This window comes from Hippocampus comes, unplaced genomic scaffold (assembly GCF_001891065.2).
Source record: "Hippocampus comes isolate QL1 unplaced genomic scaffold, H_comes_QL1_v1.1 scaffold327, whole genome shotgun sequence".
In the NCBI taxonomy this organism is placed as follows: domain Eukaryota; kingdom Metazoa; phylum Chordata; class Actinopteri; order Syngnathiformes; family Syngnathidae; genus Hippocampus; species Hippocampus comes.
In genome coordinates, this window is record NW_017806221.1 from 455,732 (window position 1) to 481,175 (window position 25,444).

Genomic DNA, 25,444 nt, shown 5'->3' on the forward strand with positions numbered 1-25,444 from the left:
GCGCGCGCGCGCACACACACACACACACACACACACACACACACACACACACATTTATTTATTTATTTTTTCCGGAATTTTCAGAAAAGTCCACTTTCATCTCTGTTCATAACATCACATTTTTTTCCCAATATCACATAATCCCAGTACTTTGGATTGGTGTTGTATTTTTTTGGAGCGGAAGGGACCAATGTATTCACGCAACTTTTAACTCTCTTAACAAGTAGTTAGGATTGTGTCCACCGTGTACAGTTAACTTGAAGTACAATACAAGAAACAGATCATAGTATTTAAAGGGTGGCCAAGTCCGGTCCTGGAGAGACCCTATCCAGCCTGTTTTACATGTTTCCGTCCTCCATCACACCTGGTTCAGATGACCAGGATCGGTATCAAGCTTCTACAAAGCTTGCTGATGAGCTCCTCTGCTGTATTCCATGAGGTTGTATAGAAAAATCCAGTTTCCTATTGATTCTTTCCCCTCCAATGAGTACAGTATGAACTGTACCAACTTCCATTGAAAGAATTAGTCTTTTTAAATGTGATTTTCTTTTTTTCTTTACACTGTAAAATAAAAATGCGTCATCTGAGTCAAAATGGCCCTTTCAACACAATCCTTAAAGGGGAAGTCAAGTCAAAAAATGTCTTTATCATAATCGTTCTGTGCACCCCCACCAGTCTAAATTCGGTATCAGGATAAATATTGCATTTGTGGAATATGATTGAGGCAGGAAAATCAACCAATTTTATCCATCTCATGGTGCAGCCATTTTGTCTTGTACTGCCACTTGCTGTCGACATCACATGACTAAACCCAGAAAACAGGTGAGCCACGACGGTTCTTACCAAAACCTTTAGGCACTGTGGTGTCATCTCCAGTCGACAGAAAGTGCCCATTCAAGGCGAAATGTCAACCCCCTGAGATTAATTAAAACGACTGGATGTTTTTGCTGAATTCATATTCCACAAATGCAAAATTAATCAGAGTACTGTGTTTAGACTAGTGGGGACACAAAATTATATCGTAAAGAACATTTTTGACTTTACTTCCCCTTTAATTTGGACAAAACAATTTAAATGTCAGAATTTACATCAATAAATTAACAAAAATATTTCCCTTGGGCTCAATATGTAACAAACAAGCTGTACCATGAACAGAAGGAAAGGCTGCTGCTTTAAATACCCAATGCTCCCCGAATGCCACTCACAGGACTCCCTTGCCAAAGGACATTGTCGAATGCTTTCTCAAAGTCCTCAAAGCACATGTAGACTTTTTGAGTGAAACTTCCATGCACCCAGAGAGGCTGAGGGAGTATAATATGTGCCACCAGAAACGGAATTGGAATAATTTATATTTGAATTTGTATTGTTAAACTTGAAAAAGCGCTTTGAAAAACGGAGTCTAATTTCCATCAATTGAATTTGCATTGTTTAACTTGAATCTTTACAGTATTCAAATTGTACAATTTGAATTGCATTTCAGTTGCGTATACCTTTTCACATTGTGTTACAAATTCACATCTTTTCCACACAGATTCAATTGTAGCGATTCCAATTGATTCATTTTTCAGATTGAATTTCTTTCTGGTGGCGCATATTCCACAGCCCATAGAGGAGTGTGTTGTGATCTCCCTGAAGTGTAATATTAGATGAGGAATCATACCGTACATCACCAGAGATCATTGGCTGTTTGTGCACAAGGCATGGAACTGTTAAAACTGCAATTTATGGTGACGAACGTAAGGCAGATATACCAAACCTTGATGAGTTTTCACGACTGCACAGTAGAATTTTAACACGGTACAGGATAAAAGATGTGTATTGTTTCAAACTCCGGAGTCGCATACAGTAAATAACATAGCAATACAATGCCGTGATATTTTAGGCAGGAAAAGTACATCGACTTAACCATTTTAAACACTGACAAGTCATAGCCATCACAATGACTAAATAATGGATTGGACATTCATCCTGTCCAATTTCTCTCATGCAGGTGGGAGGTGTTGTGGTCGGGGGAGCCCACTAAGGTGCTGGCACCCCAGGCTCGCCAGTTTTCACCTAACATCAAGCATATCAGTTTTCCCACCAACCTGCTACGCCTGGAGGTCAACAGCTCTCTTCTGGATTATTATACTGAGCTGGATGCCGTCATCCTCCGTGGCGTCAAAGAGAGGCCCATGCTCGCGCTCTACAAAATGCCTGTCATTGACATCATTGACCTGAGTGACAGTGAAGAGGACCTTTCTGATCTGGGCGGTCCATTCAGACAGTGTGCAGAGAGCAGGACAGGCAACGGCTACTTTGACAAACTACCCTATGAGGTGAATGACTTTGAACTCTAATGAGGCAAGACTTTCTATTCATTTGATTATTTTTGATGACTGAAACTAAATTGTGACTTTGATAAGGCTGTTGCTAAATATGACGTTTAAGTGGCTGTTTTTTTGAGCAGAAAGGGAAGATCAATAGCACACAACCTGAATAAACTAAACAAGCTGAGCTCCCCACAAGACAATTGGAATTTGTCTAATACTTTGCAATCATGGGAGCAAAACGGCTGATGACGTGCCACCACCATCTGAGAACTTCAAAGTTTTGCTACGCCACTTATCGACAAAACTGACGACTGACTCGCTGATGCCTCCAACACTCAGTACCTGTCTGAATCATCAGCTAAGGGATAGAAACGTCATTCATCCTTTAACGAAAGATACTACACACAGCGATAGTGAATGAATTGTTTTATCTGTTAAAATTGCTCAACACAGTCATTACACAACTTTACTATTGACAAAAAAGCAGCTGTAGCAAAAGAAAGATTAACCAATCCTATGGGAATACTTTTCCTGTTGAATCACTTGGTTGTGCAACAAATTGTTGCCAATATATACAGTGCAAAATTATCGTAGAGTACTGTGTTGGTGGCCTAAAGATGCCCAGGACAATAGGAAGTTATTGTAACTAAATATCAAAAAAGCTGGAAACTGTTTCAAAAGTTTCACACTTTGTCTAAATTTACCTCGCTGGTCCTTGGGAACGGTGATTGCGTGCAGTTCGTTGTGTTCACAAGCTGCGATGTTAGTGCATTTCCTTCTATCATCTTGGTTATGATTGGATGCCACAAATAAGGGCTTGACAAGAAAAACATATATATTTTTTGAAAAACATGTACACATACTAGATAACAAGAGCTCGCTCCATAAAACAAAATTCATCGATAGGACCAGAGTTAGAGTGGGAGACATTTTTAGCCCTGAAGTTTCATGGCTCTGAATGGCACACTTTAGTTCATATTTTCATGTCGATGTGCAATTTCAGCCTCATTTGTTCATCAATCCAATCTATCTTACCATTCTTTCTAACAATATTCAACTGATATTTCATCAACAATGACAATGGAATGTGCTTAAAAGATCACGATCAGTCTTTATTTGAAAAGGTATGAGAACGTAAATAGTGGAAATGGAAAAAAAGACAAAAAGGCACCAATAGGCAAGTGTCCAGAACAAGACACTTGACACCGAACAAGGCATATTTATATTTATCAAATGCTGCTAAGCCAGCAACATTTTGGCAGCGAACACGAAATTTCCTGTTCGCGCTCTTCATACACTACTCAGCAGACTGGCGCCAACCTTTCAATTGCCATGGCTTTCCCAACATGCTTTGTTGCAGTTACAATTAACAATTGTGACTGTTTTATGCCTCGTTAATTGATATATTTTCCCCCTACCGACAGGGTGTAATATAGTGACAGCGGTGTTGTTTCTAGTGGTGCATTAAGTTATGGCATCTTTTGGTATTAAATAATTTTGACTTGGTGACAGCCTAACTAACAAATGTAGTGTTTTCAGTGCTCTAATTGCATAAAATGGCCTACCAGACTCCATTAATACATTAGTAGTACATTTTGTGTGAGAAGCAATAAGACCTTTAAATGTCGCATTTTGTCTGATTTCAAAACAGATTGCGGACCGGAAGAAATTAATGCACAGGCTGGCTCACCGGGAAATCGCCCGGTTTCCAGATTATTGACGCTCTGCCTTTTTAGCTACTTGCTTACATACATTGCTTTTTCTGGCACAGTCACCCCTGGCAACATGGCCGCCACGTATATCCATGCATTGCCTGTAACGTGGCTACCACGAAGGCATGTGACGGCCTGCTCTGGTCTACTGTGTATCAGCGTCACAACCCGGAAATCCGTCTCCCAGTCGCTGACTGTTGATTGCCCCACAGCGCCAGTGAACAGCAGCCAATTCTGGAGCCAACGAACTGACAAATACTTTACAAGCGGGCGTTTGGAGTTATATTGTGAGTCTATTGGTTCCGGGTGTGTTAAACCGAGGTTCCACTGCACATACAGTATTGACGTAGAGGGCCTGGCGCACTGATAAAATAAACATAATAAATCAATTACTGTAGTACTCCCTACTTCAGCTTTGGGCCCATTATAAAATGTGAGTGGCAGGTATTGTGACAAACATCTGACATTCCTGCATGAATATATAAAGATGTTTTACATATATAAAACCATTTATACTAAACTCCTCCATCTTTTCAAGGACAAAAGGTGAATGTTTTGCCAATATATCCCTTTTTCTTTTTTGATCATATAATTGGTAGAATATTATGAGATTTGTGCCGTATTTTTGAGGCTCACTTGCTAAAAATGACTTTCTTCCCTTGTTCAACCTTGACTATAATCTCATACCATAATGACTTGGTCCTGGAAAGTACTGTATTTTCCACACTAAAAGGCACACTGGATTATGAGGCGCACCTTCAATGAATGGCCTATTTTATAATTTTTTTCATACATTGGGCGCACCGCATTGTAAGACGCAATCTACAATGCCTCCACTAGATAGAGCTATGCTCAAGGAAACGCAAACAGAACGATCAGATGTCAGTAAAACATATTTATTGAAGCAGCGACACAGTTCACTTAACCAACAGCAAGTTATAACATTGGCTTGTTAACGTTGAACTCTCCTGCCGCTGCTCTATTTCCGTGTTCAACTGCATAACCGATCACCTTAAATTTGAACTCTGCGTTGTCAGCATGTCTCGAGCAAGGAGCCATTTTGGGGTCGAAATATTACCGTAATGACCATACACAAGGCACATCGGATTTTAAGGCGCTCTGTGAGCTTTTAAGAAAATGGAAGGCGTTTAGGTGCACCTTTTAGTGCGGAAAATATGGTACAGCTGTTTTCTTAAAATGGGACGTTTTCATCAAATTACAGCGTTTTTTTTCTTGTCAAGATTCCGCCTTTTGTCAATAAAACCTAAATTTCTTATCATAACATGACTACCAATTATTTTCTTAAAAACAGGCAACTTCCTATTGCTCTGCCATTTAGAGGTATAGTAGTTAAGTTAGCGTTAGGGATATGAGGAGGCACTTGGAAAAAATGTCTCCCCTATGAGGGGTTTCTGGACCCAAAGAGTTTGCTACCCCCTCCATCCACTATTGATTGATCTTAAAAAAAAAAAAAAAAATTAGTGAGTTCTGATGGTAACTTTACGGGCTGACTGGTTCATTCCCCTTAAAAGAGAGTTGGTAGGAGCAGAACGCTGAATTGTTCGAAAATTTAATTTCTACACATTTATTTTCCATTTGAATTATCGCTATGTACTGCATATATATGGTGAGGTGTTGTTCCCTTGTGCCCCCAAATTTCCACTGTGTGCTCATCTTTGTTTGCTCTGTTATTTGTTTTGTTGGCTTCTCTCCTCAAGTTTTTTTCCCCGTTCTCTGATTTCCGTCCCCATCCTTAGCTCATTCAACTGATACTCAGCCACCTGACCTTGCCAGACCTGTGCCGTCTGGCCCAGAGTTGTAAGATGCTACACCAGCACTGTTGTGACCCGCTGCAATACACCCAGCTGAGTTTGCAGCCCTACTGGGCCAGGCTGAGTGACACCTCCTTGGGACACCTGCAGAGCCGCTGCACACGCCTCCAGAGGCTCAACCTTTCTTGGGCTGGCAACCGTGGCGCTCTCACCCTCACTAGCTTCAGCAGGTCAGACTCTCAGCGTGGGCTCTCAAGGATAGAAATGGCCTTGAAGAACTTGAAAAGTTGCGAAATAATGCACACAAGTTTACCCAACTCTGGTATTTCATAGTAGTGTGTGGTAATTCTTAATCTTGATTCAAATGAAGCACTTGTTAATACCGCAGCTGTGCATCTATCCTTATTTCTCCTTTTTCCACAGTTTCATGAAGGTGTGTGGGCTAAGTCTGGTGTGTCTGGAGCTGTCTTGCTGCCACTTCCTGAATGAGGCCTGTTTGGAGGTCCTTGCCCAGACTTGTCCAGGGCTACAGGAGCTAAACCTGGCCTCCTGCGACCGCCTTCACCCACAGGCCTTCATACACATTTCCAAATTTACACGTCTCCGCAGACTAGTGCTTTATCGTACCAAGATTGAGGTAGGCGCGGTCATCACGCATCCTCACATATATCAGTGACCTTGTTGTTTGTACACAAGTTGCATTGTTACCTCACAGCAATGCAAGACCGCTCTTTGTTTTGACATATTTTGTCTTTAACATGCAACCCTGAGTGGTGTTTTTTAATCCAACACAAAAATGCCCATTTTCGTGGTTCAATTTAGGCTCAGATTAAAAATACAAAATGGAAAACTGAGAAATGGCACAGAATTCTTCTGTCACCATTTAATTAGTTGGTAACGATCATAGGCAAAAGTTTTTTATCTTGTTAGCCTCACAAATCAGTTAGGAACGTGATCCGGGTACACAAACTATGACCTGGGCAAAATGGATTGTTTTCACGAGAACGAGTTTGCAACTCCCAGCTGCATGTGTCTCCTGTGGATGTCTGTGACTATCCATGCATCCATTTTCCGATCCGCTTTATCCTCTTCCCAGCTGCATGTGTCACTTTCATAAATCTCCTGTGGATGTCTGTGACTATCCATGTATCCATTTTCCGATCCGCTTTATCTTCACGAGGCTCACGGGCGTGCTGGAGCCTATCCCAGCTGTCTTCGGCTAGGAGGCCGGGGACACCCTGAACTGGTTGCCAGCCAATCGCAGGGCACACAGACGAATCACCATTTGTACTCACAATCACACCTCGGGACAATTCAGAATGTTCCATGAACCTCTCACGCATTTGTACTCACAATCACACCTCAGGACAATTCAGAATGTTCCATGAACCTCTCACGCATGTTTTTGGAATGTGGGAGGAAACAGAAGTACCCGGGGAGTGCATGCAAACTCCACACAAGAAGGCCGACGTGCTAACCAGCTGATCACCGTGCCGCCCTTTCATTTTAAATTAGGACTCATATCAACGTTTTATTTTAACTTAAGATTCAACCAAGCATCTTTTTTCAGAGTTCAACATGTTTTTAATACCTGCAGAAATACAATTTTGTGTTCCCTGTAGCAGTTAATTGATTTCATAAATGCAACCCACTTTTTGTTTTTGCATGCAGGTACAAAAACAAAGAAAAAAAGGATGACATATGCAGGATGATCTTCATTTTTTTTTTGTTCTTTCTGTCTGACTGTGTGTCTGTGTTAGACAGCCGAAATGGCTCCTTGAGTATTTATTTAAGTTTGACTCTAAAGTTGGAAGACATAGCATTTGGTTTGATTGCTGTTTATCCATCAAAAGCATCGTTTTCAACACATTGGCATCCCCATGAAACATAAAATGTGGACTAGTTGATAGTCACTTCAACAACAACATTTTGGAGGTCATGTAAATGCAACCAATTAACGATTTAACTCGGGCATGTGTTTTTTTCACAAATTCCTATTTATGATCTGAGCCTTTTCTTTTTGTCATATTTTGGTGTTGGATTAAAAAAAACAGCATGCATGCACACTGTCTTAAGGTGTGTATTTTTAATGTGTGTTTATTCAATGGTACGTCTCAGAGTCGCCACCATTGGTTTTAAAATAAGGAGCCGGTGAACTCTGATCACAGGCGGACTCTGACATGCTACAGTGCTCTTGTTCAGGGTTGTCTGAAAGATAAAAAGTTGTGACTCTGGTGTCAGATCTTAGTGGTTTTAGTTCTATGTCATGTTTTCATACTGAGGCGTGAGAGACACAAGTTAAGTTTCTGCATTGGATGGATGGAGCCATGCATGCAGTTTCCTGCTTGTTGTTTACAGCGAGACAGACAGAATGAGCAGTGTTTTTTTTTTTTTTTTTTTTTTTGTCAGGCTGTCATGATCTTGTCACTCAATGCATAAATGTCTCGCTCGCCGAAAAGAAGATGCCAGAGGCAGAGTTGAGCATGTCTACGTACGCTGACACTGTTTCCCTGCTGATAAATGTGTCCGCATAAAAACTCAACCTTTCCTCACGTACAGTTGGTGTACTCTCGACTGAGATTATTTAAGCTTAATTTGTCATCCTTTTGCACTTTCAAGTATATCAGCATTTATTTTGAATCATTTTAATCATGTCCTTGGTAACAAGGTCAAGTGCGTGTAATGGGTGTCGGCATAATACGTTTTAAGCAAAGTCAGATACAGTATGTCCGTTTTTGCATTTGAATGAAATGGAGATGTCGGGAGGGATTCTCCAAACTCAACCGTCTTTTGGATGTGTACAGTTGATATACAATTCTTCCATTCCTCTTGTCTTTTCTTCCTTGCTGTCTCTGTAGCAAACAGCTATTCTGAGCATCTTGACTTTCTGCATTGAGTTGAGGCACCTGAACCTCGGAAGCTGTGTCAGGGTGAGAATAAACACGACATCAACACGAACATAAATTAGAATAAGCCTTTATTAGTTAAACAATGAGGACATTCGCCATGTCGTGACAGAAAGCAACACCTCTTTCATAGCATGAGACGTTTATAGAAACTAGCATCTAAATGCTCCTTTTAGTCAGACAGGTGGACACGCGGACATATTGATAGACAAGATGGATGGACAGCGAGACAAGACTGATTGCACGTGTACCTTACTTTTTACCCAAAGTCCACTGGGATAGAAAATCAAAACGGCACACAAGTTTGAATGGCTGAGAGCTTTGTTTTATTCATTCATCAAATTAAAATTCATATGTGGCTTCTTGCTGGCTCAGTCTAAGTGTTCTTCTGGAAAAGTGAAATTAGTCTGCGCGTTCTGTTTGCTGGCATTTTGCTGCCACCAGCATGCTTTGTGGTGTGTGGTGTTCTTGTGGTGGGTGCAGGTTTTTTTTTTGTTTTTTTTTTTTTTGGCATAACAAAAAGATTTAAATCTTTGTTTTAACAACGTGTAAGGTAGAGATTTAAAAGTGTTTCCCTTTTCCTCTGGAAGATGAATCTTCCATGTTGAACTCCAAGTCTCAATGCAGATGTATGAGGAAGACAAGACATGGTCAACACATTTAGTGCCCAGATCGAATTGCCAAATATTACTGCAGTTTTTTTTAATGAGGCTGCTGGCTTGTTGGCAGCTTCACTGACCAGTTTTGTTTCCATTTCCAAATGTCAATTTCAAAAGGACACCCAGTTCTTTTTATCACTGCTCTGCCGTGTTGTTTGTGCACTTGCTGTACTGTGGATGTCCAGGCAAATGCCTTGAAAATGATGTGTAACTCTTTTTGATCATGTTTTTGATCTACTTTGGAGAATGTTGCTTTTTGCTGTAAACCTCAACAAAAAGTAACATAATGGTGAAGATGTTTCAATCATCACGTTTTGGGGGCCAGGTAACTATCGGGCTTAATTAGAATCACTCTGTAAATAGTTTGGAATTATTTAACATGAATTTGCATCTCACTACCTTCTGAGCTGATCCATATCCCAGCCAGCTGCGCCACAGTTCAGCAACTGCATTATTTCGTGTTTGCATATTTGTCTTTGAATGTAAGGATTTCAGTTTCTTTTTTGAATAAGTTGAACATTCACGCAATCGAACTTCTAAAACATGTATTCTACCTTTGGTTGTGGGTGAGCTCGAGCCTTTTCTAGCTGACTCTGGGCGAGAGGAGGGTAAACCTTAGACTGGCCACCAGCCAACCACAGAGCGCATAATACACACAATTCATTGATCTTCTCAGCCAAATACCAAATATGAGCAGATCATTACCAAAGCTTGAGGTTTACAGTTCCACTACGAATGCTGGTTAATGTGCCCTGACTCACCGTGATTGTGTACAGATTGAAGACTACGATGTTGTGGCCAGTATGCTGGCTGCTCGTTGCCGCTCACTATGTTCACTGGACCTGTGGCGCTGCAGAAACCTGACAGATCGTGGTCTGAATGAACTTGTCTCTGGCTGCAGGTAAGTCAAATTTACCTCTGACTGCCGGCGGCAGTTCAAAGCTGACCTCACTTGAGGTGGCTTGTAAATTTTGGAGTCCACTCAGTTGCCTGACCGTTTGTTGTTTGATCTGTGACTGCTCAGAATGTTAGAGGAACTGGACTTGGGCTGGAGTCCCACTCTGCAGAGCAGCACTGGATGTTTCCAGCACCTCGCTCGCAGCTTACCACGCTTACGCAAACTTTTCCTCACTGCCAATCGCACAGTCCGTGACTCGGACATCGAAGAGTTGGCCTCCAGCTGCCCCTTGCTCCAACATCTAGACATACTGGGTAAATGATTTCCTTTTACATTACACAATAGACATTGCGTGTGTCATGTCAATCACTGGTGGCAGCAACACTGTCACACAAGTCAGTCACTAATCACCACAGTAACTGTGATGAACAAATAGCGGCAGGCTATGTCCTGCAATGTTCTCAAAACTTGGACTTGTTGTTTGAGAAATGCAAATTTGTAATTCTGGTGAATTGCAAGGCAGGTATTTGCCTCATTTATGTTTGGCCCCCTCACTCAGAACTCAAGTCAGACTCTCAGTCATTCGAATTATCTGCGGCCGTGCATGTCCATTAGAAGCTAATTGTGCCTTTTTATTTGTGGCATGTGTACAATGTTATTGATAAGAACACCAAAGCATGATGGCGATAGATTGACCCATTGCAGCTCACTGCATTTTGTCCTGCACGGTGGACATGGATACAACCAAAATGTCAACGCAAATAGTGGAAGCTCCAAGGTCAAACGCAATCTGTTACAAGGTGCTGGTTGAGTTCTAATTTGTTCAAATGTTAAAACAGGACATAATGGAAATGGAAAAAAAAATCCAGTGTCAAGTGATTGCAATCTTGATTAGGATCAAGTGAATGAAATACTGTCATTTGACATGAGTCAATTCTATGGCGACACCGCTTGTGCATATTTGTTTTAATGAGCATAATCAAACATCCCAACTTTATTGACTTCATATTCATGTTGTGACATGTCAGGAACACGGCTTGTGAGTGCTGCCTCATTGAAGAAACTCCTCCAGTCGTGTCCAAAGCTGCTCCTCCTGGATGTCTCCTTCTGCTCCCAAATAGACACAAGGATAGCTCAAGAGCTATCCAGCCTCTTCCCCGGTGTAGCCATCAAGAGGAGTTTCACACACTGACCCCAGCGCGCTCTCATTTCTCATTGCCTTGAGAGAGTCGGAGGAGGCACAGCAGAAGATGGAGACACGCTTCAGTATCACAACATCTTCTATTAGCGGTCAGTAAATAAGTTAGTCAACTTGGGGATGAAGATCTTTGGATTGGAAAGGAACAAAAACCAAGTCAAAAATCAACCACAAACTCACACCCGGAGGTCTATGAAATTCGAAACACAAGTATTTTGGGACACAGTGAAGCAACTGCATCTCTGGAATGTGAAACAGCACTTAGGAATGATCAGGGCTTTGGTCAGTGCCTTGTCAGATTGACCATTAGACCAGTATCATCTTGCTATGCCGGAAGATAAAATTCCCATTACCTTTCAGCAGGTTTTGTGCTAAAACTGAGCTGTATTTGGAACTGTTCATAATTCCCTCCGCCTTGACTAAGACCCCAGTTCCAGCTGAAGAAAAACAGGACAAGCATGATCCTGCCAACACCAAGCTCCATTGAAGGCGATGAGCAGTGTTGTTTGTGCCAAGCATACCTTTGGAAATGAGAACCAAAATGGTGAACCTTACTTTTATTGGACCATGTCATCTTGACTGAGAAACTGTTCTCAATTGCTCTACCCGATTAAACGAAGAATAAATAAATAGAATACACACTTTTCCCACCTTTGTTTTGTTGTTAGCCCAGATAAGCAGACAATAGATTATTGTGACATGTACTCAAAAGAAATTCCTGAAGCTCTTTCAATGTTGCTTTTAGCCCCCTGAGAGCCTCCCCGACCTGTTTTCTTCTCGTCTTTGCATCGATTCTGGAAGAACGTCCAGTTCTGTGGTATGCCACTGTTATGAATCAGAGGGACTATAAATTGTGGCAGGTGTGTGCTCATCTCCCATTTAACATGACAGTGGCACAAGGTGGAGTCCTCCCATCTCCAAAACCAGCACTTCTCAGGAAACCAAATAAAAACGGCATGTTTGTTTCGCCGTTAACATTGCATTGTCAAAGAAAGCAAACCATTTTCAACTCTGATCATTGATTTGTAAAATTAGCAGACACACGTAGGGACCAAACAATAGAACAGGTTTTTGAAAAAAACAAAACAAAACAAAACATTAAATTGACCAAATTTCGACATATCGAGTTTCGGCTGATGCCAGCAATGAGTTTGCATCAGAGATGAAACCATTGTTCGACAATGAATCGATTAAGATAAGAAAACCTTTATTAGTCTCGCAATGGAGAAATTCCCATTGCGAGACTAATAAAGGTTACCAATGCAATCGAAAACAGTTTTTGATGATCGATTGATGGTTTACAGACCTTGTTTAATTTAAACGTGTCTGAATCCTCCTAATTTCAGCCTGTCAACAGTAAATACACCCAGATTGTATTTCTGTCCTCCTCCATGAAAGCAGACAGATTATTTTGTTGAATCAAAATGAAACATATGTAGATATCTGCTTTTACTTTGGAAAACAATGATTAACAGTTTTGCCTTGGAGATTTTCTGACAGGACCAAACCAGTAACTGAATCAGAATTAATTTATTTGTGCATTTTCTACACTTTCAATTGGAAATTATGTCCTGTTTTTGGATAAAGGGATGGAAATGAAAACCACATTTTAAAATCCAATTCATTGATTAACCGCCAAAATAATTGAATTATAATCGATGATTGAAATAATTATTTGTAGCCCTACTTTGAATGTGACCCCACATATCTATCGATCAATAGATAAATACACACACACATTGTGTTCAGTTGTAAAAGTTATAGGTCACATGGATGGTAGAAGAAGTTATATGTATATATTTATTCAAGTTAATTTTAAATGAATGTGAGGGATAGGACGCCATACGCTGAACAGGCGTTCCATGAAAATGTAAATACATGCGTCATTATGCAATAGTGTTACTGGAAATATGTGATTTGAAATACAGGGGAAACCTTTTATTTCAGATGTTTTGCAATGACATCATCCAGTCAACACAATTTTTTTTTCTTCAAATCACAGACTTGCGTGAAGGAAAATTGTGGAATTTCATCATCTCAAGGAGTCAACATTGAGTTAAAGGAAGTCTTTGTGTTTTGAGAGAGTGATGACTCTGTGGTCAATAAATGAACAAAAAAAAAAACTTGGAATACTTGGCATGTTAAGACTATTTTTGTTTTCATTTTCAAAAACATTGGAGACATTTCCTCGAACAATGATCGAATAGTTTTCCATGCATCGATAATTCATTAGTGGTCAGCCTGACTGATCCATTCAATTTGTTTGTGCGTCTTGTACTTTACCAAAGACACTTTTAAGTACAACACCAGTCATGACATGGCAAATTAACGTCAACGTAACCAGAACCCGATATTTTTCTTCGGACACAACCTTTTCCCTGTTGTCCTTTGGTCTGAGCTACCAGTCATTGCTGTTTGACCATTTAGCTACCCAGCAACCAAAGAGAAGCTACTCTTGGCTCAAGACATCCTAAAATGACACAGTGTCATACTGTTTTGACCATTTGTCGTGAGACTCAGGGGTTCATCTCGTTTTCCTTTTGTACTGCGTTTGCTACAAATCGACAAAGGAGACATACAGTTACAAGCATACTACCGATCACTGTTTCATCGCTGAATTAGCTTTACTTGTAACTCATTCAATCCCAGCCATTTTCACTGGAGCAACCCCCTCAATCCCAGCGTTTTACTGGATTTTGACTGATCTTGCAAGGCCCACAGAATATTTGGTTCTAATGCTATATAAACATGAAGCCTACCAAAATAAAGTTTGGACTCTCTTCTTTCAGCAGAAAAAAATGTTTCTATCTTTTTCCATTCTTCAGCAATTGGGATTACAAAATGGCTAAGTTTCACGAAAATGGCGATTCCTGGGCAAAAAACAGAGAAAAAGAGCTTTTTGTGAAAGCATGCATTTCAAGCATGTGAGGCACCACTGCCACCTACTGGTCGCTTTTTTTTACATGATTTACAATGCAAACGGCTATTCTCATTCACAGATTGCATCAGACCCTCCTCCTCGCTATGACGCAAAAAAAAAAAAAAAGACTTAAACGTACAAATACGCCCTTGGTAGGCGGGGCCTAATTTTAAAAAGACGTACGTCTTTTGGAATGAAAGAGATAAATGTGATGTATCAGATTGCATATCTTTTGGAATTTAGAAAATGGTGCGACCAAATCCCCATGAATCCAGTCTGTGTTATTTAATGATTGTCATACTTAACGTGTACATGTTTCAGCAGCTCAACTTTTGGCGATTGTTGTTGTACCTCGTAGCAAGAGCATAACACATCAGTACTGATATATTGGTGCAAAATTGTGCCTTCTATTCTTTTTTGACAGTGGCAGTGTTTGTTTTGTTTGATTGATTGCATTTCCGCCAATGTGATGGCAAGTTACTTTCCCTGTCACAACTTGACTTGTCGATACACATGTGGACAAAATTGTTCGTATCCCTCTGTCATGAAACAAACCCCCAAAAAATAATAAAAGAGATAAAATTATTTCAATAATCGTAACAATCAATGAAAATGTATTAAAAATCAACCCGTGAAAGTCAGACGCCGCTTTTGAGTTTTGGAAGTTATCTGCTGAAATACTTGTGGAATACAGGGCTTTATTTTAGTCATATTACATGTGAATTATGACTTAGACAACTCAGCCAAGTGAAACTGGAGGACAAATAGCCTGTTACAAATACATTAAATTACAAATCTGAATCGTACGTGGACTGGCCGCATGCATTTCTTTATGTGTTTCAGACTGACTACCCAATGGCTTGACACTTCCAGTTGTGCATCAGTTTATGTTGATGTTGGCAATACAGTTGTCTATACAATTCTGTCCAACAGCACTATATGTGCGACGTGTATCTTAACTCTAAAGCAGATCGGTATAATGTGTAAAACACATTGTTGTCATTTATTTTTGGATCCTCTATTCTGTTTCCAAAAAGAAAAAAAATATCCTTCATAGAGCAACAGCGAAAATGGTCATTTCTCTTTAATGTACAGCTGCGTCACATGTCACCTCACAAAGTTGGTTGGTAACCTCTGATTATTTACTGCAAGGCTGACTGAATGAAATTCTTTCAGTTTTTGAACGTTTAACCCCCCCAAGCCTGAATGTGTGATTGATTAATCACGGTGCCATATAGGCTGGGCATGCCATGCTACACTGAGCCTCTGCTGATAGTTTAGTGCTTTAGTTTCTGTTTGTGTGAAAATATTGGGTGCTTCACTTGAACCAAATGTTAAAAAAAAAAAACAAAACTGATGGGTGATTGATGTATGAGGACTTCTTTTCAAGGTCCATGCAGACATGAGTGTTGTACAGTTGAAATGGTTCTAGTATATCCTACCCGAAGTTATTCATTTACCAATGTCTTGATTTATGAGCAAGCGGATACTTTAGGTTCTGAAGCCACAGCCGCAACGAGGACAAGTGCAGCCACTAGCCAGGATGACTGAATGGAAGCAAATGACGGGATGATCCTTTTTGACTTGGCCCTCTGCTGTTTTGCAGTCTATTAAAACCACGGGGAGAAGTGACACGAGCTTGTCTCCTTAACTGCCTTTTAATTAATTGTTTGTGCCTGGATTAATGATGTATATTGTGGCCCTGTAATGTGCCCTAATGACAGAGAATGAGGCGGCCTCAACTGGAGTATTAATTTAGGCTGCCTCCCCAATGATTATTCCTCAGCCAGTTCTCAGTGTGAGGATGCAAACAGGATTCATGGAGGCTTTCCTGCAAGGTGCTGTCGTCTGATTCCCCACTCACTTTTAGTTAGGAGGCTGTTTTATCCGAGGGGAGGACTCCATGTATTTGTTGAGCATTTAGCATGTTTGTTAAATCTGTGGGAGATGAGTTTGGATCTGCTCTATAGGGGTGTTCACACGGCAACATTTGGTCCGACACAGCACCGGCGCTGCGCCAGTTGAGCGTTCACACGTGCAAATTTGTTCCGGCGTAGCGCCGCTAAACAGCTTACACCGGACCAAATTTGATCCACCTCAGGGAGGTGTTTTAAAAATTTGCTCCAGAGCAAATGCTCGTTTGCGGCACAGCACCAATGTAAATTTGCACGTGTGAACGCTACAATAGTTTACACCGGAGCAAATTTTGTGGAGCGTTCACACGTACAAAGCCGCTGAGCGTGGCAGCACCGACAATGTGTGATCGCTGAGTGGTTCAACGGTATAATAGTTTGGAATTTTTCCTCATAGTTAATTATTATCCTATTTTGACTTTTGTTTTAAAAATTCAGTTTGGTTTTAGAGCAGGTTTGTTTTTATTTTATTTTTTAAAATAGTTTTAGTATAACGGTACTTTTTTTTGGTCTGGATTATATGTTGAGTGTAAAACAAAAAAAAGGCACTAAGAATTGTTTAAGAAAGTAAACTACAAATGACAGTTTGACTTTCCTTCTGCTTATGTGCAGCAACACCAAAAAATAAATACATTTATAATGAATCCTGAAAGCTCATGTATTATATTAATTGAAAATGAAGAAAGATTCAATTAAAGGACATTTTTGCTGGAATTATAATTTGCTTCAGTTAATTTTATAAATTTAAAATGTAGTTGCAATTACTTGTGCTAAGCGTTATCATTTATATTTTAAATCATTAATAATTATTTATTTATTTTCTCCAGGTGTAGTTACTTTGTTAGTTCTAACTTGGAGTGGATATACAGTAGATTGCAATGCTGATGTTTAGGAGTGGATTTTTCTGCGTTTAAACATAATACGTTTATTCGTTCTTGTATTTCACCATGTGAGAAAACAAAAGTATTGTCACTGTATTACAGGAACATATTTTCTCTGTATATGTAATTTTTATTGCATTTAATTGATTGCTAAAGAAGAAATTCATCTTAAAGCTACAATGGAAAATTGCTGCGTCTTTTGAAGTAGGTGGAGGCTTTGCTCAAGGCCACGTCAACAGGAGTCAGGAAGAAGACGAGCCTCTCCAACAACATTTTTCGCCATTTGTAGACTAATACAGTGTGGAAAAACACTTCTTCATATTGTATCTTAAAGCAGCCATCTGAGTTGGAAGGATCTTTTCCATTTTGTCTTTAACGTGGAAGTGAAGTGAGCTTAGCAGGTTTGAGAAACAAAGTTCTTATTTTTCTGAAGCTGCTGCACCTCTGTTGGCGCCCCAGTTCCAGCTGTAGAAAAACAGCCCCAAGCACGATGCTGCCAAAACCATGCTTCACTTTAGCTATGATGTTCTGTCTGTGATGGAAATGGAAATCAAATTTGTTGTCATTGCACGTCACAAGTACTGTACAGAGTAATGAAATTCATTTCATAATTGTGACCAGTCAAGAGGGCGGCACGATGGCGACTGCTTAGCACATGTGCGCCACGGTGCAGGGGTCAAGCCTTCGAACCCGGTCTCCGGCCGTCCTGTGTGGAGTTTACATGTTCTCCCCGTGCCTATGTGGGTTTTCTCCCGGTACTCCAACATTCCAAAAACATGCATGGTATTGTCCATAGATGTGATTGCAAGTGTGTATAGTTTATGTATTGTGTGCACGGCATTTGGCTGACAATCAAGTTGTACCGCGCCTACCTCTGAAGACAGCTGAGATTGGCTTCAGCACACCCATGACCCTTGTGAATAAAAACGGTTTGGCTGAATAGATGAACCTGTTCAAGAAACAAAACAACGATACCAACATAGGGAGACAGAACGAGAGGAGTGACGGCTCACCAGACGGCACACCGTGCGATGAGCCGTCTTGTGTTTGCCACAAAACATTCCCTTTTGGGATTATGCTCAAAAAGTTCACTCTTGGTTTCGGCAGACCATAACCCATTTTCACAGACGTGAGAAAGCTTCAAAAAAATCTAAACTTTATTTTTAATTCATCAGAGGCACTTTAAATGGCAGAAGGTATGTGCTGACTCCCATTTAACATGAATTTAAATGTGATTGGTTAATTCTGAACACAGCCACGTCCCCATTTATAAGAGGGTGTACGTACTTTTGCAACAAGATTATATCAATTGGTTATTTCACTTCCCCTCACAAAGATTTTTTTTTTAATTGAGTTGTACAGGTTGCAGGTCCCATGAATGGTGGAAATGCCTTGAACATTATGTCTTGGTCACATTTTTTTTTGTATACCACAAAAACTTGGCATTTGAACAAGGGTGTGTAGACTTTTAATATCCATTTAACATTTAAAATGATTTTCTTTTTATTTATTTACGTCTTATGACTGTTCTGATTGGTTTACCTTGACCACCAGTGTCTCAGGAGGGTTTGGAAGCATCGGAGCTCAGATGAGCATGTCGAGCAATTATAGCCGGAATAATAACGCACTGATGGGGTGACACGATTCGCTCCACTGATCAGAAAAGTTCATGTGAAGTTCTAATTAAACACTAAACTCATTTACAAATGAACGCACACACGTATTTGTGTGCTTAAGTGTGCCGGGTGTAATTAGCAGCAGAGCGTCTGAGCGAGATGGAAGAACAACAATGTCAAATATTGGAGTTGCACAATGTTTGGTTTGTGTGTGCGTGTGTATGCGGTGCAAAAAAAAAAAGCCTCCTCACAAGATGTAACTACAGTATATGACAAACAAGTTTATTAGGAAATGTATGATCAGGAAATGAAAATTATTCGGCCCAACGTTGTGTCTTTTGACCTTTTGGTGCATTGAAGCTCGCTTTCGAGCGGCTCTCAATGATATAAACGGCATTATCATAAGACCTGAACGACTTGACGTCAACAAAAAGGATGACTTGACCAACTTTTTGGCCTCTTCTCATTCACCACAAAACACCAACCCACAATTTAACATCGGATTTTCTTCAGTCATTTTTAGATGTTTTTTAAAGAGTTTAAATGATCTTTGGAAGCAAATTGGGGCCATTTCAACAAAATCCAAGCAAGAATGAAATCTACAGACAGCTACTGTACATGCACTGTAGTTTTCCAATGACAGCATCTGTACATCAACTATTCTTTGGCAACTGCTTCAGAGATTTGTATGCTTTTGTAAATAATTAACTGTTCAGATTAAGGGCGATAATCAAATAGCAATTATGCAGCACCATAAGATATTTCATGTTTGGCTTATGTTTGGACTGTTTTTCCTCCCAACTGTGTTTGTCGGCATTCGGTAATCTCTGCAATGGTTTATTTCTAATACTACAAGAAAAATTGATCTGCTTATTTTACTGAAGTGTGGCAGGAACTCCTGAATCCAGAATTAATTTCATTTTCCCTACTTGCCTTACCTTGACTTGTCACAATGTCTTTGGTGAGGGGTGACTATTCCCTGTTTGATCCAAGCCACTGCCAAAACGTAATCAATTTACGATGTGCTGAAGTTGAGAAAAGTGTGCTGCAGAATGTCAGAGGTGAGACGCTGGAAGCCAAAAAGTGTCCAACACATGTTTCCATTGATCTTCTCTGCCTTTTGGAGGATCGCCGATCACCTTGACTTCTGTTGTCATTTATGGACACTCTTTATGGACAACACGCTTGGTCGATGAGTTCATTCTATGCAGGGTGCTCAACAGCTGTCAAAATTAAATAATTTGGCCACCATGCTATTGTTACAGAATCTGTTGTTAGGAGTAAGAATATTAGAAATTTAATTTACTTTTACTGCATTTTTTTTTTTTGTGATGAATCAAAGTGTCACAGTTATTTCCATTATGAAGACTGGCGTATACTGTAGTGTATTGTTAAAGTCGCATAGCTAAAGTTGACATTTTTCTGTCAAATTGAGTGGCCATTATAAAAGAGATATTTTTATCATTATTATTTATTTTTAAAGGAAGCACTTGATATACACTTGATACACGGTAGGTTGGCCTTGGATCCTTGGAAGTCTTTAATGTTTTGCGATTTGTGGGGTTTTTTTGGTTTTGGTTTCAATTTTTTTGAATGAATCCTGTTTGTCATCGTTTGCCCCCTCAGATTCATCAGAAAAATCGGTCCCTTCAAACTGCAGGATTAACTTTTCATATGTTTAACATGATAAGGATTGGTTTGGTATCCTGTATATTAAACACTTTCCACTAATCGTGCCAGTTAGAGGGCCACATACAATCACTAGGTGGCGCTGCGACACTGACTACTCCTATTCAACGTTTTACGACCAGCAGCAACACAAACACTGCACTTTTCCTTACCTGAACGTCTAATGGGAAATTTCACCTAAATAAAGAGGAAGGTATAATTAAGGCGACGCACTATTAATTGCATTTGCTACAGCGGGCACACGAGTGTGCTTTTTGGACGTCGCGGACTTGTAACACAATTAGGAGCCTCTATAGACACGCCAGTTCAAAAGCCGTGTTTACCGGTGACGTGAACTGGAACTCTCAATTTTACAGGAAAATTAACTGCTCTTGAAATGAATTGATCGCATTGCCTTAAATTAGAAAATGCCATGAAAACAGTTGAGGTGGAAATGGAACCTCTAAATAAGAAACCACAGCACTTAAGTTTTTACAGACAGCCATATTTAAGGTCATTTTGTTTTATGAGTTCATTAAATACTATTTAAGACCTAATTATACCTGACTGCTATGTAAAACGATGGCATTTACCCACCGGTTGCAGCCTATTGTGTCAATATGTTTAACTATCGCAATTTAAATGAACGCGTTTGCTAATTTGTTTCTGTTCACGTTAACTGGTCAACAACGTCGACAGGAATGAATTCAAGATATCCTTTTGGGCGCGATCTGAAAGTAAACTTGCAATTGAGCAGCTTTCCACGTTGACACAATCGTCTGCATGTAGTTTCTCTATTTATATTGAGCAAAAAAACAAACAAAAACAGGATGTTATTATTACCCATATCACCATCGCTTATCCTCGCGAGGTTCGCGGGCGAACTATTATTATAATTATTATTATTATTTGTTGTTGTTATTGTTGTTGTGTTATATAGGAATGTATTGCCCTGTGGCAGGACAAATATCCCATTCTCCGTTTGGAAGGAATTACGTCATTAAACATTTTTAAAGCGTGCCTCTAATACCCCTCAAACATTCAAATGATGCATTTTATGGTATGTTTATCTCTACATATTTCACTTTTAGAGCTTTTCTTTTTAGTGTTTAATTGCAAGGATAAAAAGGCCTCTCTGTGGCTCACCAATGCCTGCCGGGCCTCATAATGAGAAAAATGAGAAACTCGTTTTTTTTTTTTAAAGCAACCTGGTGCACGGACAAAAACGACATTCGAGACATTGGCCTTAAATCAAGGCAGGGAATGAGCTCACTTTTGACTTAAAAACACATTTAGTCCCGACATTGGAAAAAAGCTCTTTAATATCAACCCCGTTATTTAAAAATGTGCAAGTCCGTTTGTTCATATAAGTCATGAAGTACCCACACATTGACCACCTCTGTAACCCCGGGGTCATCCTGGGAATATGACTTAATATAACCCCGATAAACAAACAAAGAAACATAAACGCAACAAACAAACAAAAAACAAATCATATCACCGCAGGAAAAGAAAAAGTAAAAACAACGTTGGGCGGTTCAGAGCAGATCCAGATCTCACAACTTGAACTTGCAGTGAATTTGGACTTGAATCGATTGATTAAAGCTACTGAAGAAACATTTCAATGTAACGAGATTTTCTCTTGCTTTCTGGCGGGGTAAAAAAATATCCCGGGGAGTGAAACAAACCCTTCGAGATGGTGGAAATGTTTGGATAAAATAAGAGGCCACCTACGGGATAAAAAGATGTATATACATGTAGTTGTGGAAATGGAAATTAAAATACTGTTCACTCAGAAATCACATATCCTCCACAAAATCCATTCGAGAATAAATTACAAAAGCAGACAAATACAAATATAAAACAAAAGGCTAACAAGTGATGAAAAAAACACGAGCGAAGATGAAGACAACTCGAAAATACTGCGATAATAATAATAATAATCCATTTTCAACACCGCTTATCCTGAACAGGGTCACGTGGAGTTGCTGCAGCCCATCCCGGCTGACTTCGGGCGGAAGGCAGACTACACCCTGAACTGGTCGCCAATCAGTCGCAGGGCACATACAGAGACAAACGAACATTCATTCCCACATTCACACCGTCACTGACTGAGAACCGATCCCACGTTGCGTGTGTATCACAACACCATCAGCGACAAAATAATAATAATAATAAGAACAATAATAATAATAATAATACAGGGTAATACATTTTATTTATAAGCGCCTTTAAAGACACCCAAAGTGTGTAACGTAATAGATAAATCTTGTCAGCCTACAATATGCTTGGGAACCAATGAGCGGTTCTGATTAGTTTTGCTGTTTTTTAACTCACTCTGACTTTGATTTGTGTGAACTCTTAAAAACACGAATGGTTTTTAATCTAAAATTGAGTTCATAAAGCATACGTGCGAATTTGTAATTGAATTCACAATTTTCAACAGTATAGTGCGAGAGAATCAAACTCCTGAAACGATTTAAACGGAATTTACATGACGTAAAAAATATAGCAAATGCACTCGGGGATGCGAGAGCGATAAATAACACACAGACACAAGGCAGCAGGTAGATTATGAAGGAAACCGGTTTTGAAAAATTCTATTTCTGGAATATTATTTCAAAAAGTGCCCCAGTGGAAAAAAATAAAATAAAGATGGAACCATGACATTTAGAGTACATTATTTACAAAAGCGGTTGCAAATGTTGTGATTATTGTAGAAATCAAGAGTCCGTCCTTTCTTTTTGGAAGCTGGGAGTCTAAAGGACAATAAAGGCGGGGTGGTTTGATTCATTATAAGACTTTATCTTCTTATTAACGATAGCTGATCACATCACAGCCACGGCCATGAGTTTGAGTCACAAATATAATCATCAATCTCTTAATTATTACATCGACACGTGTCTGTTTTGGATGATGAAACGCTGACTGACCTCAGTTATCATATCCTAAATATAGGAGCTGCATGGCCTGCTGTCTCGGCGCAATAAAATGAATGCAAAGCTGACAGATGCTCACCCTGAGCTCGACTCTTTAGTGGCCCCCAGCATCCAATCAAGCAGCGAGCATCTCTGCTGCATGGGGCTAACGCAACTAAAACGCCTTTGCCTTGTTATTTTTTTGTAATCGTAATGTTTTTACACACGGGGATAAAGTGTTGTTGAAGAGATTCTGCCGTTGAAGAGCGGATGCGTGCGTTTGGCGTTGAAAACAACGGCATCCTTGTGCCCTCCCCTCCCTCTGCTGTTCTATAATTCCATGACACAATGGGGGGCTACACCTTGAAACTGCGTCGAATGGACTCACAGTGCTCGGCTGGTATCCTCAGAACAGAAGAGAACACACGTTGATGTTCCTTGAGCTCTGGAAGAGAGATGAGAGAGGGGTCGTCCCGTCCCCCCTCTTCTCCTCTCGTTCTCGCTGCAGATTTGGGGACCGTACTCAGTGCTATTCATCATACATAAAACACCCACTATCGTTTTATAGTCCAGTGATTTATATATAACCGCGTGGCGGGGATAATAAGTCAAAATCTTGGCCAAATCCCGTCGGAGCGGGCTCATTGCACGGGGGTCTGGACCCCGTGGTGGGGCGGCGTGTCCCCGTACACGTCCTCGCTCCCCGGCAGAGCTCCTCCGGGAGGCGTCATCCGTTTCTCCTTCTGTCTCCTGTTACAAAACCAAACCCTCACCACTTCTTTCTCCAAGTGCAGACTGTCCGCCAGGGAGATTATTTCCGAGGCTGCGGGCTTTGGGCACTTCAAAAAATGGCTTTCCAAAGCCCCCTTGACGCTGACCTCGATCGAGGTCCGTTTTTTTCTTTTCCTGCCCTGTGCGGCGATTTTGTCCAGACTGGTCGGGCTGCCCGAGGTGGAGTCCGCCTCCTCCAGCCACTTGTTCAACAGAGGCTTCAGCTTGCACATGTTTTTGAAGCTGAGTTGCAGGGCCTCAAACCTGCAAATGGTGGTCTGGGAGAACACATTCCCGTACAAGGTCCCAAGGGCGAGCCCCACGTCCGCCTGCGTGAAGCCTAGCTTGATCCTCCGCTGCTTGAACTGTTTGGCGAACTGCTCCAAGTCGTCCGAGGTCGGCGTGTCCTCGTCCGAGTGGTCGTGGTGATTCGGGCCGTGCTGGTGCTGATGCTGCTGAGACGTCGGATGGCTGTGCTCGCTCAGGTGCGGGCTGTGGTGGTCCTCGTGAGGGTCTCGTAGGTTGTGGTGGTGCAGCCCCTGGCCGCCGCCCGGCCCCGGGATCAGCCCGTTGACGCCGAAGCTCGGCTGCGAGTAGATCAAGCTCTGGCCGTTGGTGGTCGCCATGCTGGGGATGTGCGCCGCCGTGGTGGTCCTCCACGCCCGGGCGTCGTGGTGGTTCCCCCCGTGCGCCGTCTGGTGCACCGGCAGGTGGGACGGCGCCCGCGATTGGTGCTGTAGGTTGCTGCTGGAGTTGTGCATGTCGTCCCGGGCGCTCTGCACCGCCGGTTTGATGTCCTGCTCCGAGGACCACGGGGCCGTCTCGCCGTGGGACAGCGCGGCGATCCACTGGTGAGCGTGGCTCAGCGCGTGGCCGTTGCCCTGCAGTTGGTAGTCGCTCTGCAACAGGCTCTGCGCGTCCCGGTAAGCCGCGGCTTGCTGCATGCTGCCGGGCTCCGAGTGCACGATGGATGCGCTGGAGGTGAGGATGCTGTAGTGGTTAGACGCTGCGGTCGCCATGACGCTCGGAGCCGGACTGGCAGCTCGCATTAGAACCAGCTCGCATTTGACGCACGCATCCTCTCGCCCGCTGCTTACAGTCGGCTCCCTCCCAGGCGCTCTGCCGAGTGGACTCGGAGGCTCACCTGCGACTCCGCGCCGCCCCGCCCCGCGCGCTCATTGGCCGAGCGAGGCTGATGGACGTAGTTGCTAAGGGCGACGGCGCGCCGATTGGCCGCCGGGAACGCGCTACTCTCTTTGGTGAGCGGGGTGTGAGGGGGAGCTGAGTGGGAGAGAGCCTT

General features: G+C 41.4%; 2 protein-coding genes across 5 annotated transcripts in view; one reads left to right on the plus strand and one right to left on the minus strand.

Moving 5' to 3' along the window:
* fbxl4 (F-box and leucine-rich repeat protein 4) overlaps nt 1-12,107 on the plus strand; it is a 16,187-nt gene extending 4,080 nt beyond the window's left edge. For all 4 annotated transcript variants that reach the window (XM_019856303.1, XM_019856302.1, XM_019856301.1 and 1 more), the window contains 7 exons: nt 1,991-2,318; nt 5,782-6,026; nt 6,220-6,433; nt 8,655-8,726; nt 10,138-10,262; nt 10,386-10,573; nt 11,288-12,107. In XM_019856303.1, the coding sequence (XP_019711862.1) occupies nt 1,991-2,318; nt 5,782-6,026; nt 6,220-6,433; nt 8,655-8,726; nt 10,138-10,262; nt 10,386-10,573; nt 11,288-11,451 (1,336 nt within the window). In that variant the 3' untranslated portion in view covers nt 11,452-12,107. The remainder of the gene's footprint in view (nt 1-1,990; nt 2,319-5,781; nt 6,027-6,219; nt 6,434-8,654; nt 8,727-10,137; nt 10,263-10,385; nt 10,574-11,287) is intronic.
* A 10,683-nt stretch (nt 12,108-22,790) lies between these two features.
* On the minus strand, nt 22,791-25,315 carry pou3f2b (POU class 3 homeobox 2b). Its single transcript, XM_019856206.1, has one exon. The coding sequence runs from the start codon at nt 25,191-25,193 to the stop codon at nt 24,015-24,017; it is 1,179 nt and encodes a 392-aa protein (XP_019711765.1). The 5' UTR covers nt 25,194-25,315; the 3' UTR covers nt 22,791-24,014.
* Nucleotides 25,316-25,444: the final 129 nt, after the last annotated feature.

Bases quoted from the DNA above. Each gene is read 5' to 3' on its own strand.
- pou3f2b (XM_019856206.1), bottom strand. From the start codon at position 25,193: ATGCGAGCTGCCAGTCCGGCTCCGAGCGTCATGGCGACCGCAGCGTCT.